At 39.3% G+C, this 20495-nt stretch overlaps 1 protein-coding gene and 1 long non-coding RNA gene across 10 annotated transcripts in view; one reads left to right on the top strand and one right to left on the bottom strand.

Annotated features, from left to right (window-relative positions):
- Positions 1-20495, bottom strand: part of DMD (dystrophin) — a 2565910-nt gene that overhangs the window by 1726032 nt on the left and 819383 nt on the right. For all 9 annotated transcript variants that reach the window (XM_043895268.1, XM_043895262.1, XM_043895270.1 and 6 more), the window contains exons 5-7: positions 20104-20196; positions 11595-11767; positions 4188-4306 (exon numbers count right to left, since the gene is read on the bottom strand). In XM_043895268.1, coding sequence (XP_043751203.1) covers positions 4188-4306; positions 11595-11767; positions 20104-20196 — 385 coding nt within the window. The remainder of the gene's footprint in view (positions 1-4187; positions 4307-11594; positions 11768-20103; positions 20197-20495) is intronic.
- Positions 13262-15870, top strand: LOC122689112. The gene is made up of 3 exons (XR_006339723.1): positions 13262-13323; positions 14997-15122; positions 15756-15870. It is a non-coding gene; the product is annotated as an uncharacterized LOC122689112 (long non-coding RNA).

Below are 20495 nucleotides of genomic sequence, written 5' to 3'. Positions count from 1 at the left end.
AACCTCATTACATTCTCTGAAAACCAAGGTATTCCACAATGGGTTCTAGAAAAAAATCAATCTAAATGATATGAAATGAGTGTGCCTGTTCATAAAAAGCTCAAGTTATTTACATCAACAAGATCCATCTGAGTTGGTTTTCTCTTTCCATTTTATCTTAGTGTAAATTACTTATTAGCATTCTTATTGTTAATGGTATCAAAATGTGATGAATGGAACAAGGATAGAAGCAAAAAAAGCACACTACTTGCTCAAGCCACCTAAAAAGAAGCCTTAAGGACTTTCTTTTACAACAAAAGCTATATATCTTCTCTTGATTACTTTCTGAAGACTAATCAACTGCATGCAGGTCAAGTGAAGTCAGAGACCATTCATTCAGGAAGAAAACTTTCAAAAAGCAGAGCTAATTCTTGGAAAAGTAGACTCTAAAAGCAACTCAAGAGTGATGTACGGATTAGCCAGGCAGAAAATAGAATCTGTGTCACCATCCTCACCCTGGGAAAATGAAGTGGATTAAAACCAAACTAATTGGCTTGTTAATGTCATTTTGAGGTCATAAATATTTCTTGAAAGCCCTAGTGTTCATCAAATTTTATTATTGTCATTCATTTTTCATTTAAAGTCAGTCTGGTAAACCATGGATGATGTGAGCATCATCTTGCACATCCTAGATGGAAATGACTTACTATAGTCAAAAGTCATCTAGAACTGGCACACATTTTTATCCCCGATTTTTTTTTTTAATGTCTTTAAGAAGAGCATCTTCACTTTGCTATTCACAAGGAAAAGCTGACAAAGCATTCTCTTAATGCATAAAGTAGTGTGTGGATTTGCAAACAAACCAATTTGTTTGAAACTCAGGGAAGCAAACAATGCATATGAAACCCACAAAGCACTACTGTGTGTGTCTTATAGGGGAATCATAAGAGAAAGTGAATCGAATGACTCACAATAGGATATGTTTGGAAGGAGATAAACCTTTTATATCTATGAGCATAAAGACGCATAAAGTATTAAATAATTTTACCTTAGTTGTACTTATTTTTGCATATGTTAACATTTAAACTACCAGAAACAGCTCCTGAAATTGGTTATGCTAATGCCTATTGCTACTCATTTTAAAAGGCAATTCCACTTAAAACCAAACCTCAGGCCTCAAAACAACAGTTAAGGTCAAATGAAGCATACCAAAGTCGATATACACAAGATTTGAAAAGCTCCAAATTATATTTCAATGACTTGTTTAATTTGTAAATCAGCCCAATCAATAAAGCATATGTTTAAAATTCTAAAGACATTTTTGGGTAGGTATTTCTTTAAACCAAATTTAACCTCAATCCCCCAATAATAAGTATCTCCCCAAATGTAAAGCTGACTGTTTCATTAGCCTCCTAAGGGGCATATTAGATATGAAAAGAAAATTGCTTTGAAGAATAGCTGAAATCATCATGTATAAGCTAAAGAACCAATATGTGGTTAAATAAAAATATGAACTTCTCAAAGGTAATTACTATACAGGGCATGCAAGAAGTCTATGAGTCTGCCAGTGTGTTAGGGAAATATAAAAATGTGCATTAAAAAATTATAGCTCAATGTATTTTCAAGAGATGATATCAATGATAATTAAAAGAAAAAAATTACCTAAATCATAAGGATTTTTATTTTCTAATTAGTTAATTGCAAAGACAGAATGGTGTCTCTTACAATCTAAGACTTAAGTCTTTGAATGCACATTTGAGTATTTCCTTAACACACTGCCGGGAACTGATAGATAGCTAAAAAATGTTAAGATTTATACTGAATCCTTATCTTATTGAAATCCATAAAAAAAAACTTTAATAAACCATTTTAGGAAATAGAATGCTCTTTGACTTGAAAGGGAGTCCATAAATAGCAAAAGCTTTCAGATCCAAGAGTTCATTGGCAAAATGAAACTATAACCAGTGGTTTGATCTTTATTAATCAGCTTGTATTTCATACTGCATTTGGTTGACTTCAAATTGTCAGGTTTGAGGTATTTTTTCCCTTTGTTTTTAAATTTATTTATTTTTAATTGGAGGATAATTGCTTCACTGTGTTGAGGGTGTTCCTACAAGCCTATATGATGTGCATTTCGACACACACTTGCCATGTAGGAATATGGAATTGGGCATATCAGGCTCTTTTATGCTATAAAATACATTACTTAACTGCCTTTTTCTGATTATAGGCATATCAATCTACTTTCCGATTATGATGTGGATGTCTATTCTGGATCCCCTTACTTCACTATTCAAAGGAGGACTTAGAGATCAAAAGCCATTTTATAACTCAACAAGGAAAAGATCTATTTTAAACTTACAATTTATGGAAGGAGAGGGCACACACAAGAATGACTTGAGCATATATCTCTGACAAAAGAAATGACCGTATGCAGATTTAACAACAACAACAAAAAATAAAAAAACAGACTGTTAACAGGCTTATCCTTCAGGTTCACACACTATAGCTCTCATCCTCAGGGACTAGAGTTCATATTTTCATTATGTCTGCCTCTCTACCTCACTGGAGTATGAAAAAACACGTATATTGGTACTAGGAGTTAATAGTGAGGTAACCCTCCCTCACCTTTCAAGACAAGGAAATATGATTGATACAGTTTCTCCCTTAGAGCTAAACCAAGACTGGAAGGACACTGACCATCTATTGAAGCAATAAGAAGAGGTTAGAGGTATGTATTATCTAAAGGAGAGGAGACATTTCTAGTGTACTTAATCTGATTCCAACTTCACAAACATATTTGCATTGCTATAATTTTCCCTTCCCAAGTCCATATACAGGGGTCAATTACATATGAGTATATGTGATTGTTAAATATCTCATTTATAATATCTGAGCTTCCATTTTGATTATGTCAATTTTTTTCATCTTGTTTAAAATTAACTCCCCCATCACTATGGGTCTGCTATGAATAAGATAAGGCAATCAGGTTTCTGGGTCTGTAACACTAAGTAATAGATTCTGGTTGATGATAAATTCACCAGTGAAAGGCTATATCCTCTGAGTTTTTTTGGAACTTTTCCTGATGGGACCCATGATCACCACTCAAGGATCTCCTGATTTGGGACTGATTCAATATTCCCAAGACAGAAGAATTATATAACCCTACCCAAATATCAGCTTGAATTATTAATATATCACAGATAATCAATCCCACTGATACAGCTTCTCCAACTTCTGGGTTTAGAATGTGGTAAAGCCTCAGTAAAGAGAATATAGCTTGCAATTTCAAAGAAGTTGGCAGATTAAAAAGTGCCTCATAGGCTAGAAGAAAAGCAGAGGTCAGGAATTATTACCCCTCTAATCCACGTGTTTGTAGATATGACTATGTAGCACCAAACATAAGGATGGAATTTACTTAAGTGTAATATAAAAATATAAATACAGTAGTAGTAGTGTTAGTTGCTCAGTCATGTCCGACTCTTTGCAATCCCATGGACTGTAGCCTGCCAGGCTCCTCTGTCCATGGGATTCTCCAGGGAGGAATACTGAAGTGGACTGTCATTCCCTTTTCCAGAGGATCTTCCTGACCCAGGGATCGAACCTGGGTCTCCTGCATTGCAGGCAGATTCTTTACTGTTTGAGCTACAAGGGAAGACCCCATAAATACAGTGCTGCTCACCAACTAAAGAAGCAGCAAACGAATAACCATTCAATGGAGGACTTCCCCCACAGTGACCTATTACAACAGAATCAGCACCAGGAAAAGATTCCCAGATTTAAACAGTAAACCATGTTGCCTTTTATACAGTATATGAATGAAAGCGCCAAGAGTAGCTAATTAATTATAGCTGATTAGTGTATCAAATCTCTTGGTAGAATAAGCAAAACATGAACTTTTTATAATTATTTGGAGTCAGTGCACTCTAAACACAGTATACTTCATCTGTGAAGCATACACATTCTAAAGGCTTGTGTCTTTTTCTAAAGTTGTATATCTTGGTTTCAGATATTGGGATTTGAGAACTAAGATCATATGTGACGATTCATAATACATTTCAGGAAGGCAGAACATTTTAAATACACCTGGAATACAGAAAAACACAATGCACAGGTTCTAGTTTGTGCTTATTTTGTGGAAATGTGAAGTCTGAGATGATAAACTTTAAACTGCGCTAAAAACAGGCGCAGTTTAGAAATGCACCGACCTTCAGGATCCAGTAGTTTCTCTATGCCCAACTGATATTTGGCAACGTTGAATGCATGTTCCAGTCGTTGTGTGGCTGACTGCTGGCAAACCACACTATTCCAATCAAACAGGTCTGGCCTGAAACACACACAAATAAAAAGACAAATATAAACTGATTGAAAATGTTTCACGAGATTCACTTCAATTCTGATTTTTGATTGACAGACAACCCATGACCACATTCCTCAAGAGGTGAGTGTTCCTCTTCAGTACTCCTCAATGACAGTTCTCATTCAAACCAGGCACAATTATAATAGAAGATTCAGAAGAAAACAAAGTGGAATTGATTCTATTTTATCCAAGCAACAAAAATGTGTTCATCTCATCCAATCTCATGCATTTAAAGAGCAGCTGTTTGTTGGTATCTTTTAATTCTACAAGCCCTGCCCAGACCTCTTGCCTGAACTTCAGCCTCACATCCATCTGCTTACTCAGTATCTCTATGAGAGTCATGGCAAGACTCAAGTGTCAAAAAGTGACCTTCTGATATTCATCCCCATCTGCACTACCCCACCTCACCTACTTGTCTTATAGTTCTCCCTTCCTCAACAATCAATAACAAGGTCAAACTTGTGCAGCTCAGTATAGAAATCTTGGGGTCAACTTTGATGACTCTTTCACCCTCACAGAAGTTAGTTGGAAATATATCCAGCATTTGGCCACTTCACATTTTCCTCACTGCTAGTACGGTAATCCAAACCCCCTCTTAGCCTGCACAGATCACTCCATTAGCTTTCTAACTGCTTCCCTCTTCCCACCCTTGCCCTTGTCAATCTATTCTCAGCAGACTTGTTGCAGTGATCTGGTAAAATGTTCCATCATAACCTTCTCAAGTCCCTCGTATCGGGGGAGTAAAATTCATTGATTTAACTGTGACCTACAAGACCCTACACGCTCTGGCTCCCCATTAACTCTCTGATTTTACTTCTTGCCTCCCTCCTCATATTCCTCAGACAGGCTAGATCATTTCCTGCATCTGCACTTGCTGTTCCCTATGCCTGGAATTCTCTTCCCCTAGACATTAACATGGCTCACTCCTCCACTTCCTTTGAGTCTTTACTCAAAAGTCACATTGATGAGTTCTTCCCTTCCCTTCTCCCATCTAAAATTGCCTGCCCCCAAAACAAGTGTACATGGAATAATTTCCTATTCCTCTTGGTGGCTCTATATTTTTCTCCTTAGCACTCAATATATTGTACATTTAATTAATCTTATTTATCCATCTTCCGCACTTGAATGTAGAATAATTCCTGCCAGGTGTATTCACTTCGAGAAATCCAGCCTGATACACAGGAGGGGCTCAACAAGTATTTATTGACTTCACCAGAGAATGGTTGAGAATATACTATATGATTATCATTTTCCTTGATAACAGAGAAATACCCAGTCATGTAAGAGGCAGTTCTTATCTATATTGATTTTAAATATACTGAGGAAAAAAATGTGTACATCATAAATTATATACATTTTAAGTATGATAAATACAGATAATAATATATAAAGTTTTCTAAAATCTGAAGGAAAAATATAAAGTGTTTTCTGAGGCTTAAGGGAGTCTTAAATGGTGATTTGGGTTTAGACTTAAGAAAAGTGCTTGAGAATAGAATTTTAAATTGTGTGGCTATTAGAGAATCAAAGCTCTTAGGGAAGGAAAGTGCAGAAGGTGACAGTCACTCAAGCTGCCATGGGCCTGGCTCCATTGGGAGATTTCCAGTATCAAGTGGTGGGAGATAGGGTGAGGAGTGGGGATTGGGGTGAGTTTGCAAAAGGCCTTGGCTGGTTAGGAATGACAATTTATCGCAACAACATTGGAAACCAATTGTTAAGTGCTTCATCACCTTTCCTGGATCACAGATACCTTTAAGAATCCGATGAGTTCTATGAAACTTCTACCTAGACAAAAGACCTATCCATATCTTTTTAAAAAAAAATTTGTTGTAGTGTAGTTGGTTTACAATGTTGCGGTAGTTTCTGTTGTACAGCAAAGTGAACCAGCCACACATATCCATGTACACCCTCCTTTTTGGATTTCCTTCCTATTTAGGTCACCACAGAGCACTGAGTTCCTTATGCTATACAATAGCTTCCAACTAGCTGTCTATTTTATACATAGTGACTATACATAGCATATGGGGAACTTCCCTGGTGGCTCAGACGGTAAAGCGTCTACCCGCAATGCGGGAGACCTGGGTTCAATCCCTGGGTCAGGAAGATCCCCTGGAGAAGGAAATGGCAACCCACTCCAGTACTCTTGCCTGGAAAATCCCATGGATGGAGGAGCCTGGTGGACTACAATCCATGGGGTTGCAAAGAATCGGACATGACTGAGTGACTTCCCTCACATACATAGTATATATATGTCAATTTCAATCTCCCAAATCATGCCAACACCCCTTGTTCCCCTTTGTTCCCCCTTGGTATCCACATGTTTGTTCTCTATGTCTGTGTCTCTATTTCTGCTTTGCAAAGAATATCATCTGTACCAATTTTTTCAAATTCCACATATATGCATTAATATATGATATTTACTTTTCTCTTTCTGACTTACTTTACTTTGTGTGACTGTCTCTAGATAGAATTACAAAGAATTTTAGGACTTTGGGGTCTGTCAACGGACTCCTGCTTAAGAATTCATGCTCCACAGAGAGGATGCTACGAGGAAAGGCTTAGCTGTTATTTTCTAAAAGCAGAATTCAAAATAAACATACAACTTTATTTCTCCTCTGACTCTCATTTCTTTTTCTCTACTTGCTCCTACCCTGTTTAATTCACCAGGCTTTTGTGCACTTCTTAGTAAATCTAATCTCCTCTATACACTCCAGATTAACTAGAATGACCAAAGACCTTTTAGAACCTAAAATGTGTATACACACATACACACACACACACGGAGCTGTCTCTAGTCCTGTGACTGTATGAAACAAAAATTAAATCCTGGATTATTTGGAGAAAGTTTTAACTTCACTATGCAACCTCTGCCCCATCTTCATTTCTCCATCTCTCAGCAAGGGAAGTGGAAAAGAATATAGGTGGGAAAGTGTGGGAAACTAGTTTCTCATCTACAGCACAGTAAACACAGTTAAATTAATATGATTTTTTTAAAAAGGGATTTCTTCCACATTTAAGCCCTTTCCCCTTCATCTTCTCCCCCTTCTCCCTAGCCAGTAACTCATCACCTGGATGAGGAGTTATCTGAGCCATGTAATCTATTTGAGCTTCAGTGTTTTCATTTCAAAAAGAAGGCAATGATGTACTGAATGGTCTTTGAGGTCTCTTCTAGCATTAAAATCAATCTAATAAAATGTTATTAAAATACACCATTTATTAACACTTTAAATAACTGTGATTTTCAGATGCATAAAGAATTGTAAAACTAACCAACTGAAGAGGAAAGCCACATACTCTCCTCCCATGCTGACCTAGACTATAACTCATAAATAAGAATGTGCAATCAAGGATCACCAGCCTTCTGAGAAAACTGACATACTGAGTGAGAGAGCATAGCCTAGGAGAGTCCTCTATGAATCCAAAACCTGGGCTCTACCACATATTAACTGCGAAAATATTTCAATCAAAAGTGGAACCAGAGGATACAAAATGGAGAATTCCACACATGTGCCTTAAGAAGAATGTAATGTAAGAATTCAGAGGCTAGTTTTCTATAAACGCCTGCTTTACAGAAATCAAGCCTTATCTCCCAACCAATGAATATCCACTCAGAATCTCTTCCCATCCTTAAGGCAATGAACTTACTGCCTGCACTCAAGCTGGACTGTTCCCTCTTTGTGATCCTTGCCCATACACACAGTCTGCCCCAAACTCCCAACAGACTCACCTGTATCTCACTATAGCCAATTTCCCAAATTGCAATTCCTCTGTTATTCCTGAATAAACTCAATTTCTGATCGTTTGAGATTGCCTCCTTTTATCTTTCTATTTTGGGTGACACAGTCAAATGGTCTTAGATAAATCATATAACCTCTCCTGTGCCTCAGTTTCCCAATTTGTGAAATGGGGACAATGATAGTATGTATGTCATGAGAAAACAGATGGGCCATTGACCATAGAATAGTGCCTACACAGTAATAATTGCTTCAAAACACTAACTTCTATTACTTTGTTTTAAGCTTAATTATATTTATAAAATAACAGTAAAACACTTTCAATTTATAGATTCAAGCCAAGAACACCTAAACTTATAGAAGAGATATAAATGTACAATACCACTGATGCAAGAATAATAATATAATAACAGAATAGAAGGTGGAGAGAAGAAGAGGAAGTATATATAAGGATGATAATTTCCTCATCTTTCTTTTCAGGTGGTGAACAGACCTTGTCTAAACTTGATGAAAATAGGTATACAACTGTCATTTAAAGTCACACAGGCAACAACTGTAAGAATAAAATGATTATAACATAGTAATGAAATCAAGAAGTAGATGGGGATGAAATGTAAGATGTGTGGGCTTCACATTAAGGAATAAATCCATCTACTGTCAGAAATGAATTAATAAAGAAATAAAATATTTATAATTATGAAAACTATCAGAGAGAATAAAAGAAGTTGCCAACAGTAACTACTAGCAAGTAGAGTGTGCTGGAATAGGACTGGGATCAGGAAGATATATTTTATTTCTTTCTGCCCTTTTCTTCCCTAATGTCTGACTGTTTCTAAATCATGTGCTATGTTACTTCTATGGGAATAAACTAAGAAATTAGAAAGAAAATTTTATTGCAACTATATACTTAGTGCAATTTATTTGCATATTTTGAGCATGTCTTATGTCTTGTGAAAGTCGCTCGGTTGTGTCTATTTGTGACCCCATGGACTGTAGCCTGTCAGGCTCCTGTGTTCATGGAATTCTCCAGGCAAGGATACTGGAGTGGATAGCTGTTCCCTTCTCCAGGTGATCTTCCCAACATTTTTTGGGGATCAAACCCAGGTCTCCAGCATTACAGGCAGATTCTTTACCATCTGAGCCACCAGGAAGCCCAAGAATAATGGAGTGGGTAGCCTATCCTTCCTTTCTCTGGTGGATCTTCCCAACCTAGGAATCAACCTGGGGTCTCCTGCATTGCACGTGAATTCTTTACCAGCTAAGCTAATTATCATTTGGTTGTTTTTCCCACAGAAGTAGAATCTGGCTTTCTTTTAACTGCACTGTAGTGAACTCTGTCTTTTAATACTTTTAATTCCTTACATATTAAGAGAAAATTTAGCCTTAAAAAAAAATAAAACCACTAACAGACTGATCTTTGGCAAGGCTCTTTGTCAATTCCTATGCTCTTTGTCAAGTTCACGCCTTTGTTCTACATAATCTCTCAATTAATTGAAATCAGGACACTTCATGACATTCCTGTGTTTCAATGACAATCATCCTGAAACAAAAAGTTCAACCATTTTCTTTCTCTTTAGATAAACAATATGAACATTTGTCAGAGACAAAAAGAAGACAAAGATGATTCATGAAAGAGTATTAGCAACTTTGAGAAACCTCTTGAGAAGTAACCATGTATAAAAAAGGAGTTACTGGTGATTCATTCAATATGACAGAAGAATGTATCAACGGAGATATTTGGAGAGGCAAAGAGTAGGTCAGGGACAGGGAGGGAAACCTAGATATGTTTACTGCATTACTTAGAACTATATTCAGAAATCATGAAATAAAATATTAACAAATGTAGTCTGTGAACATGCTGGCAGGACTGAAGTCGTCCACTTGAAAAGAAAATGCTAGCAAGCCAACAAGGACCACATAACCTGATCCTCAATATTTCTGTTCATCTGCAAATGTGTACATGAACAGCAAGATCATATGTTCCAGCCCTTACCATGAAGCATGTGGCTGCATAAATGAACACTGCCTTATAATGCAGAATGAACGTCTCTATCCCCTCTCATCTGGCTTTATTGAAGCTGTGGAATATTTTTCTTCGTGTCACACGTGGGGGAAAACAACATTTTTACGTTGTTTAACATGCCAACTGAGAGTGAGCCTGCCTCCTTTCCAAAATCAGGTTGCTGAGTCATTCACCTGGAAACTCAGTCTGGATGGGGTTAATTAAACCCAGCTGGAGCAAGACATCTGACAAAGATGCTTATTTAGAGAGCGTTTGCTCCCAGACTGGTAAACCAGAAAGAAAATTTATATTCTGGACACTTCTAGAAGCAAGATTGGCACAGGAAAATGGTAGAGTAGACCTGTCGAGAAGCCTAAGATCAAAATGAGAAAAGATAAACTGCATTGAAAATCAGGGAAGATGCAGACCAGTGGCATTTCAAACACAGTTAATAAGGCAAGCATTTGACCCTGGGGACTGGGCTGGGTAAAAGAAATGGGTAATAAGAAAACCAAAGCAGATGTTCCTTACGGATAATGTATTATACATAGAATGTATATGAATGCATTCATTATATATAATGCATGTATTTACCGTGTTGTTTTGCTTTTTCTTGAACTGTTATTAATTCACTTACTGATCTCCTTTATACAAGAAAAAGCAAACAACTATTTTGTTATCTTAGAAAAGAGTGTAGTATGACAAAACCCACTGAAAAAATAAATAAATAAATAAATATTAAAAAAAAAAAAGAAAAGAGTGTGAATACAGTTAAGGACATTTGGTTCACTATGTCACACTGAGTTCCTCTTATGAAGACAGACAGAACACTCTGACACTTTACAGGAATCGCTCTGCTATTACAGAGCAGTTGTTTCTTTTGTTATTCTGAGCACCGAGTCACAGAATTAATTGTGGTCTGCTCTTTGCCTTCGTTGCTAAGATGCTCAGAACCTCTTTTAACCCCAAAATGTATATATTTTTTTTCCAAAATGTATATTATATATATCTATACACACACACACATATGCAGGGCCTTATAGTTTTTGCTATCTAAGTGTGTATCTGACAAGAGAAATGTTTCTTTTTCACATTATTAATCTGATGATGGTAATTAATTGCACTACAGCCACTCACATAAGATCTGCAACTATTTTTAATGCTAGAGTTGAGGTTCATATTAACACATTATTTGTACAGAAAGACCAACTCTATTCTTGGCAAAGTTAGAATGTAACCTTGATTTTCTGGCAGAGTCTCAATTTCAAAGGTGCTGATCCCCTCCCCCATCATAATCACATTCATGCTCTGAGAGTTTTACTATTTCACAACTAAGTGATATATCACTTTAAAAACAGGATATTCTTATTCAGAGCATCCCAATGGATGGATAGATCAATATGGTCAACATAAAAATATGCTGCATTGTGGAAAATGATCTGGAACCAGCCTGGACAAAAATACATCAGTCTCTAAATTAATACTTACAAAAAATTATTCAGTGTCTCGGAAATCTCCTTACCTATGACTGTGGATGAGCGCGTTCAAGGCCAAACCATCAGACCAACTGGTGGTGAAGTTAATGACATTAACCTGTGGATAATTACGAGTTGATTGTCGGACCCAGCTCAGGAGTATCTTCTCACTGTTGGTTTGTTGCAATCCAGCCATGATATTTTTCATTACATTTTTGACCTACATGTGGAAAGAAATTTTCATAAGAAAATGCATGAACAAGAAGCACACAAACTTAAACCTAACTAGTTCAGCAGCGGTGGTGGATTTGCACTTATCAGGAAACCCTCCCATGATTAAACGAGATTCATTTGTGAAAGGCTTGGCCAGTTACGGGCACCCAGATTCACCCACTCCTAGAAGACAAGACCGGAGAAGGCAATGGCACCCCACTCCAGTACTCTTGCCCGGAAAATCCCATGGATGGAGGAGCCTGGTAGGCTGCGGTCCATGGAGTCGCGAAGAGTCGGACATGACTGAGTGACTTCACTTTCACTTTTCACTTTCATGCATTGGAGAAGGAAATGGCAACCCACTCCAGTGTTCTTGCCTGGAGAATCCCAGGGACGGGGGAGCCTGGTGGGCTGCCGTCTATGGGGTCGCACAGAGTCGGACACGACTGAAGCAACTTAGCAGCAGAAGACAGGACAATGGTCAGTTTTCTCCCTGCCTCGAGATGGTGCTCCTTAAACAAAAGAATCTTGAAAGATGATTCTCAACAAAGTGTCTGGCGTGAACCAGAGCACCAGCCGCAGACAAAAATGACGGGCCGGCAGGTTGGCCTGGGTTGGTTTCTGCCTCATTTGCCCCTCTGCCCACAGCATGAAATCCTTCCCACGAAGGGTGGGTAAGGAGTCCCTTTGTGCTTGTTTTGGGCAGGGACGTGAAAGGGTTTCAGGTCAGTGAAAAAGATGTGGAGATATGTGGTAGAACACTCAAGATGCTCACACGCGCAGAGAGGTCAGATGGTGCTAAGCCAAAGGAGGCCGTCTTGTGTGCTAGGTTCAGGACCAACCCCCCAGGGGAGGTCAGGAGGCCGGCTCCATCAGCAACTCCCACTGCTCCTCTGAGAAGTCATAGCCTCCTTCCCAACACATAGTCCCTGGACCACCTCCAGAGTCACCGTCAGAATTCTCTACCTCTGCCTTGTCGGCTGTGGTCATCTCTGCAGCGTCCCCTGTCCTGAGATTTCGGCCATGTTGCAAAAGATGTGGTTGAAGTCAACAGCAAACAGCATGATGACCAAGAAAACCCAACGCCGGGGCCGCTTAGGCAGCCCCGTCCCAGTTACTTGGCAACAGGTGTGATGGAGATGGCAAAGGAGATGAGGGCCGCCGTGATGTCTCCTAGAAAGTCCAACAGGGGCCTGCACCAGCCCTGCCACTTGTTCATCAGCCTGGCAGCAGCGAAGAGAAAATCGAGGGCCCGCAGGGACCCCAGCAAGAGCGCGGTGAGAAAGGCAGAGGCTGCGGGAGAGAAGCGACTCTGCCACCAGGGGGCGGCCTCCAAGCGAGCAGAGAAGGGAACGCGGACAGGTCGCCAACAGTGCACCAGCAGGTGCGCGGGAGGTTCTGGGAGGGGCCCGGAGGTCACGTGGTGGCGTTGGTTGGGCCCCGCCTACCCGGCTCCCTTAAAGGGAACAGACACCAAAACTGCAGGAGAAGGAGGGAAAGACCAGATTCGGTTTTCTTTTTATGAATTGGTTTCTGTCCATTTGAGTCTCTCCTTGGCTCTGTGTAGGTACAAATGCCATTCGGCAGGTGATTGTATTTCCAGCTGTCATTCTTCTAACTACGCTGACGCAGAAATCCATTTTCTAGGTTTCCAGCATGCAGTTGACACCTCATTATGAGACAGCCCATCTACATATTCTGTTAAAAGAATAATTACCAGGCTACTTCTTTAATATAAGCCAGGCCCCTTATCACATACTTAAAGGAAGGATATAAGTAAATGTGACTTGTTTTACCACCAAGGGCTTCCCTTTCAGCAAGTGTAAGGTCCATAGGCTACCAACATTTGATCAGATGATGAATATTTATTGTGTATTCTAAATATGACATTTTATTTTGCTTCTTCATCCACGCAGAAGTTAACAAATGCCTTTGGGGAAAATACATATTTTAACATCTCCACTGTTAGTCATCCTTTTATGAAAGACTCAAAGCAAATTTTAGGATAGACTATTAAATCGAACTTTAAAATACTTGAAGAGGATTTAAGATGATGTTTTGTAAACGTGGTAATGATGTGAAGATGTGAAATCTCTGCATACATTTGTCACCATCCCTTGATAGCTAAATCTATTATGTAGGGGTGGATTATCCAGTTTTCTTAATTCCTTCTTGACCTGTTTATTTAGCCAGTTACTTAGTGAATAAATAGGTCAAATAGTTATGTAAGATATGTCATTTTCCTTATCATATTCTAAAGTTATAAAATATGCAGCCTCCATGTATAGAGACCGTCAGATGAATCCTGTGCTGAACCAGGGTCAGGATAGCATATACTGGCTCAGGGGCTGTGATGGATTCGCACTGATCAGGCAGCCCTCCCATGATGAATGGGATTCATTTGTGAAATGCTTGGCCAGACTGCCCTCTATGCACATAATGTTAAAGGACGACAGAGTATTCAGTCCAAAGCTCCTTTAGCATCGTTATGTCACTAATTCAGCTTATCAGCCTCAACCTCATTGCTGTTGATTCTACCTGGGTGCAAATGTTGCTGAGAAAAAAGAATTATGAAGGGCAATGTGAGGTAACAGTTCTCATATTCCTACATAAAAGACAGTTCCCAAGAAATCTGTATTAAGGATCAGTCTCAGTCAGACAAGGTTTCCCCAGTGGCTCAGTGGGTAAAGAACCTGCCTGTAATGCAGGTAAACGTGGGTTCGATCCCTGGATTGGCAAGATCCCCTGGAGGAGGAAATGGCAACCCACCCCAGTATTCTTGCAGAGATAATCCCGTGGACAGAGGAACCTGGCAGGCCCCAGTCCACACAGTCACAAAGTGTCGGAAACAACTGAGTGACTAAGCACACAGACACAGTCAGTCAGACACTGAACTGCTCCTAAGGTGAGTTTTGAAGCAAAAAAATAAAAAATTCCCCACCCTCAGAGCTCATTGCCCCTTGGAGAGTTATTTAGTAAATAACTATGTGTGTTGGGGGGGTATATACATCTATTTTTAAAAGAAAAATAAAAAGTCTTTGAGCACTCATTTTAAAAAAATGACAAGTAGTTAATGGGGCAAAGAAGGTGGGATAGACATGGAGATGTACTACCAGGATTCTCCTTTAAGGAAGGGGCTTGTTTCTCCAACTGTCATGAGCAGAAGTTACCCCTGAGTCCCCTCAGGAACTACTTGAGCTGCTGAGGCATGTCACCTAAGGTCACACCCCTCCTAGGGCAGCCCACCTATCGACTGATGAAGCGAAAGTGTATGAAGACTCAACCATGTCAGCCCCACTCAGGACAACTCTGAAGGCTCATTCCAGCTCCCAGCTCTCCACAGAGTTCAAGAAGGCTCTTGGGTGCGTATCCATTAACATCCTGCCTGCAATCTCAGAGTCTGTGTCCCAGAATTCATGCTGTGCCTAAAAGGAGTTACAGCAGAGGGGCATGACTGAAGAAAGGAAGGAGTAGTTTTCTCTTAAGACAAAGAATGGATGGTAGTGTGTGAAAGACCTGCAGAAGACCAGATTAAGACCTGTTTTGCCCAGAAGGCACTAGGTAGGCAGGAGGTTACAACAGAAAGGGCTTTAAGCAGCACAAAATCCATCTTTCTCTTGTCCATATAAGATAATACAAACATTCTAGTGTGAAGGAGCCCTGCAACTGGGTATTTCTTTGTAGGCAGCCAGCAAAGGTGGGGGCCGACCTGATACCGGCTCAATTTAGTGGCTCAACCTGATACTGAGCAAGAACCCTCTGGGACTCCTGGACATAAAAGCCTTCCTGTGTCCCCCATTTCTTAATTACAGGAAATAGGCTCCCTTCAGCCTCCAAGACCTTCCCTGAGTTCCAATCAGCAGGTTCAAATAGGGAAGTAAGGGGATACAGAGACAGGGAGGAGCCATCAAGAAAACAATAGTGAAGCCTTGGGAGCAAGGTCCTAGTTTTCCCTCAAGGGATACACATAACAATACCTTTGAATTGTTTTGCAGAGACTGAAACCCCTACCAGGTGGAAGAAATTAACAGGTAATGATTGGAAGTCTACAAGCACTGTAGACCCCAGACTGGCTGGAACCAGAAGGTTGATGATGCGGATTCCCACTTACCTTCCCTCCAACCAACCAAAAGAAAATCCATGAGCTGATCACACCCTTTTCTTTGAACCATTACTATAAAACTCTTCACTACAGCATACTAACACATATATATGGAATTTAGAAAGATGGTAATGATAACCCTATATGCAAAACAGAAAAAGAGACACAGAAATACAGAACAGACTTTTGAACTCTGTGGGAGAATGTGAGGGTGGGATGTTTCAAAAGAACAGCATGTATACTATCTATGGTGAAACAGATCACCAGCCCAGGTGGGATGCATGAGACAAGTGCTCGGGCCTGGTGCACTGGGAAGACCCAGAGGAGTCGGGTGAAGAGGGAGGTGGGAGGGGGGATCGGGATGGGGAATAAGTGTAAATCTATGGCTGATTCATATCAATGTATGACAAAACCCACTGAAATGTTGTGAAGTAATTAGCCTCCAACTAATAAAAAAATTAAAAAAAAAAAAAAAAAAAAAAAAAAAACTCTTCACTATGCACCCCCCGCCCAGGTGTGGTCACACAGTTTTGAGGGCATAATCCCCCTGTGGCCCCCTTTGCCTGGCAAAGCAATAAAGCTATTCTTTTCTACTTCAGCCAAAGCTCTGTCTCTGAGAATTAATTCTGTGTCAGGGTACAGGGGCTGGATTCGCCTTCATTAGCAGGATGTGTTTTTATCTCCAGCTGGTTCCCAGAACTGAGTTGAATGCCCCTCCCCCACAAAAAAAGATAGTTTGTACCTTTAAAAGATGTAAGAAAGGGACACCTAACATATTTTCTACTCCACAGTTTTGCTCAAGGTTGCTTGCTCCTCAATACAGGCATTATTTTTCCAGCTAATGATTTCATTTAAGTAGAAATTGGAAATCCAGTGACAGAGGAGATGGCATTGACATTCCAGAGTTTCTGCAAGTTCAGAGAGAAGGCCACTGCAATACTAGTAATAGCAAAGTGTGTGACACTGGAACCAAAGATTAACATCTTTCCATCACTTCATGTCCTTCTTAACCTGATAGGCCTGGAAAGTATATTAGGTTGTCCACAATGTCCTTTAATCTTGACTGAGATTCAAGGGCTTCTTTGACTATTTAACAGGAAGGCAAATATGCACTCTTGGTGAAAATGTCTTTTGTGATTCACTGGGTTATGATGAGGAGTACTGAGTGGGGGTAACTCTTAAACAGTGTTTTCGAAGTTTTAGGAGAACAGGACAGTGTGATAGAAGAGAGGGAAGGAGGCAGAGGCTGGAAAGAGTCTACATCCTTGCAATCAATTGGAAATGGTGATGCAAGGACATACAAGGAAAAAAGAAGACTGTAAGAGAAGTCTCAGATGAGGAAAGACTGGAAAAGCATTCCTTCTCTACTTCTCATGTGAAAGTCCTTCCCCGTGCTAATTAAAAAAAAAATAAAATAAAAATGAGCACACTCACAAGCAAAGGAAGAAAAGATCAGACAGGGTGGTTTTGAAACCATCCTGCAGTGAGTTGAGATAAAATTGCAAAGGCTTTTGAGGAAATAAGAAAGGGTGAGATACTATGAGAGACAGTTTGAGTGAGGGATACAATTAAAATAGCCTTTGGGGGCTCTGAGCAAGCCTAAGTTCTCCTGCTGGCTTTGTCATGACCACCATTTGTGCAACTCAAAGTATTTTCTGCACTCTGGGGTCTCTCCATGAATGAAGGAACAAACAGAACAGTCTCTATCTTGAAAGCAGGACTCCATCTTGGGCCGGACTGTGGACTTTGAGCTATATGCCCAGTATCTATGGAAACGACATACCAACTGGAAAACTGGGCCCCCAGAAGGAAGAGCCCTAGGGCTCTCCGTTGCCTAAAAGAATACTCTAATTATCTGTGTAACCGAATAGAATCATACATTCTATTATGCTTATTGGGGGTATGACCACAGGCCTATTGATAACTGTCCACTGTTAACTACCTAGGCTTAAGGCTTATGAATCACGGGTTGACTTTGATTGTCTCTTTTTCCTTTGTTCAGACTAGTTTCAGGGAACCTTATACACTTAGGGTATATAAGGTTTTCACAAAAACTGGTTGGGGTCCTTGGCTAAGAGGAGACTCCGCCTTGGGCCCACCGGTGTAATAAACTGCACTCCAATATCTGCATTGTCCTTCTGAGTGAGTTTGTTTCCTGGAACGCGTGGCTACAACATAAACAGTTTGTTATTGGGCTATAAGATAAAAACAACTGTTGATAGTCCATTAGAAACATCTGTAGCAATTTTATAGAGTCCTATTTATGTCTGTTGAGTTTGGTGATAAAGAATAAGCTTATTTTCATAATGCTCCAATTTCATTGTAATTTACATACGATGCAACAGCGGGGTCGGGGGGGGGGTTGGCGGTGGCACTGGATGGTTCCTTCCTCAAGATAGTTTGAGAAGTACTGAGCAACAGAAGGAAACCAGTTTGGTGAAGGGCCCTATGCTGCCTTGCTGGTTCTATTTGACACCATTGCTACATGAAAAAGGCCCCGAATTGGGAACCTTGGGCTCTTTTGAGCTACTGTCTGCTGTGAGCTGCTATGCTTGTTCTCTCTCTCTCTCTCCATATTGCTATAAAATAGGACTAAGCCAGTTCAGAGTGTTGAGAATAAAAAGATATGTGAGTCAATTGGGAGAACAATATGGGTGCTGAGTTGAATAGGTATACCTCTGGTCTACATGCTGCCTGCCTCTGAGCAGGACCAATCTACAATTCAAGATGAAAGTCAACCTTACTAAAGGAAGTAGTGGTACCTGCTACAATAGGAATGGGCCTCAAAGATTATGTTCAGTGAAAGAAGCCAGATATAAAAGAATACATATTGTATGAGTGCATTGGGTATGAAATGTCCAAAAAGGCGCACATACAGAGACAGAAAATAGATGAATGGTTCCTAGGGTTGGGGTGGGAAAGAGGAGTGATGGTAACATGGACATGAGATTTATTTTCAGAATCATGGAAATGTACCAAAATTAGATTGTTGTGATGACTGTACTATTCTGTAACTATTCTAAAATTTTTGACAGATTGGGTCAAAATAGTTTGAGAAGCACTGGGCAACACAACTAAACCAACTCGGTATACTTTGATTTTTACACATAGAACAGGTACATTTATGATACATACCTTTGATCTCAAAAAAAGCTGTTTTATAAAAAAAAAATCTCTACTACTAAGAAGAGCCAGCATCTCAATTATCCTCCACTTTTTAAAATATGAGTGGGAAATAAAGCATTATTGGCAAGATATGCCTCTCATGAAAATGCTACTCTGTACTGAGTGCTTTATGGAATTCTCTCATTTAATTCTGATAAGAAATATATATGGTCATTATTGTTTTTACTTTTGATAGTAAGGGAATTTTGGTCCAGAAATGGAGGACATTATATCCAATGTCACTAAGATGATAAATAGGGAAGTTTAAACTTAAGCTCAAATCAGTCTGAATAAAATATTACATAATCTTCACTAATCCAAATGACTTGTGATCTGTTTTGGTGGGAACCCAAAGCCAGGGCTTTGTGACCCCAACCTACAGGTGTGGGATGGGGAGGGAGGTGAGGGAGATTAGGTATACCTATGGCTGATTCATGTTAGTGTATGGCAGAAACCATCACAATATTATAAAGCAATTATCCTCCAATTAAAAATAAAATAAAATGTTTTAAAAAAGAAGACCCTTGCTGAGGTGGTTCTGGAAAAAAAAATACAGTTTCCAAATCAAACTATGAAGTGAATTTGTGTATATAACAGATATACAGATCACCATATCCCAGTAATCTCTTATTGGCATTAGTTTACATTGAGAATACACATGATTCACAAAGGCTTATTGAGTTGATAGTGATTAACAGAAAAAAATACCTCTCTTCTTACAAAACCATGTAGATTTACTGTTAGGTGAGTTACAGAAGACACATATATTTGAAAATAGTTTTATTAACCTATTGATGAGATTTTGTTTTTGCCTCATTTGTACCCAGTGAAATAAAATTTAGAAAAATATTCCTGCAAATGTACTAGAACCTGTTTTATAATCTGCTGATACTTCACAATGCAAATGACAATCATCCCAATTTAAAATGAAGCACTGTGGAGATGGGCTTTCCACTGTTAGAGATACACATTTGTTTTGCAGGTCAAGGGTGAAAATGAAAGGAAGGATCAGCAATGTGTTACCTCCCCTTCCACTGTACTCCCCCTCCAAAAAAAAAATTCATCAGGATTCTTACCTGCCAGTGGAGGATTATATTCCAAATCAAGCCAAGAGTCAGTTTATGATTTCCATCTACTATGTCAGAGCTTCCGATATTCACTAAATCAACCTGTTAAAGATAAAGGGAAGCATTTGAAGGAAGCAGACAAAATGACTGTTTGAAAAGAAAACAAAATGCTAAGGTAATTGCATTTAGCTATTTCCAGAGCCTAAGCAGCATTATAGCGTTTGAAAAATAATCTAAAAATGAAACAAACTGCAATTTGTAACTGCACTTTCTGTAACAAACGAATGTCTCCAAACGTTTACAAAGAGAGTGGAAATAAATGTACTTTTAGTATATAAATAAATTACTGCAGATTAGAGAGTCCAGTAAGAGTATCTCCAAATAAAATATATAACAAAGCT

Source organism: Cervus elaphus, chromosome X (assembly GCF_910594005.1).
Source record: "Cervus elaphus chromosome X, mCerEla1.1, whole genome shotgun sequence".
Lineage (NCBI taxonomy): Eukaryota > Metazoa > Chordata > Mammalia > Artiodactyla > Cervidae > Cervus > Cervus elaphus.
The sequence above is the reverse complement of the archived record's forward strand: the minus strand, read 5'-3'. Positions and strand labels throughout refer to the sequence as shown.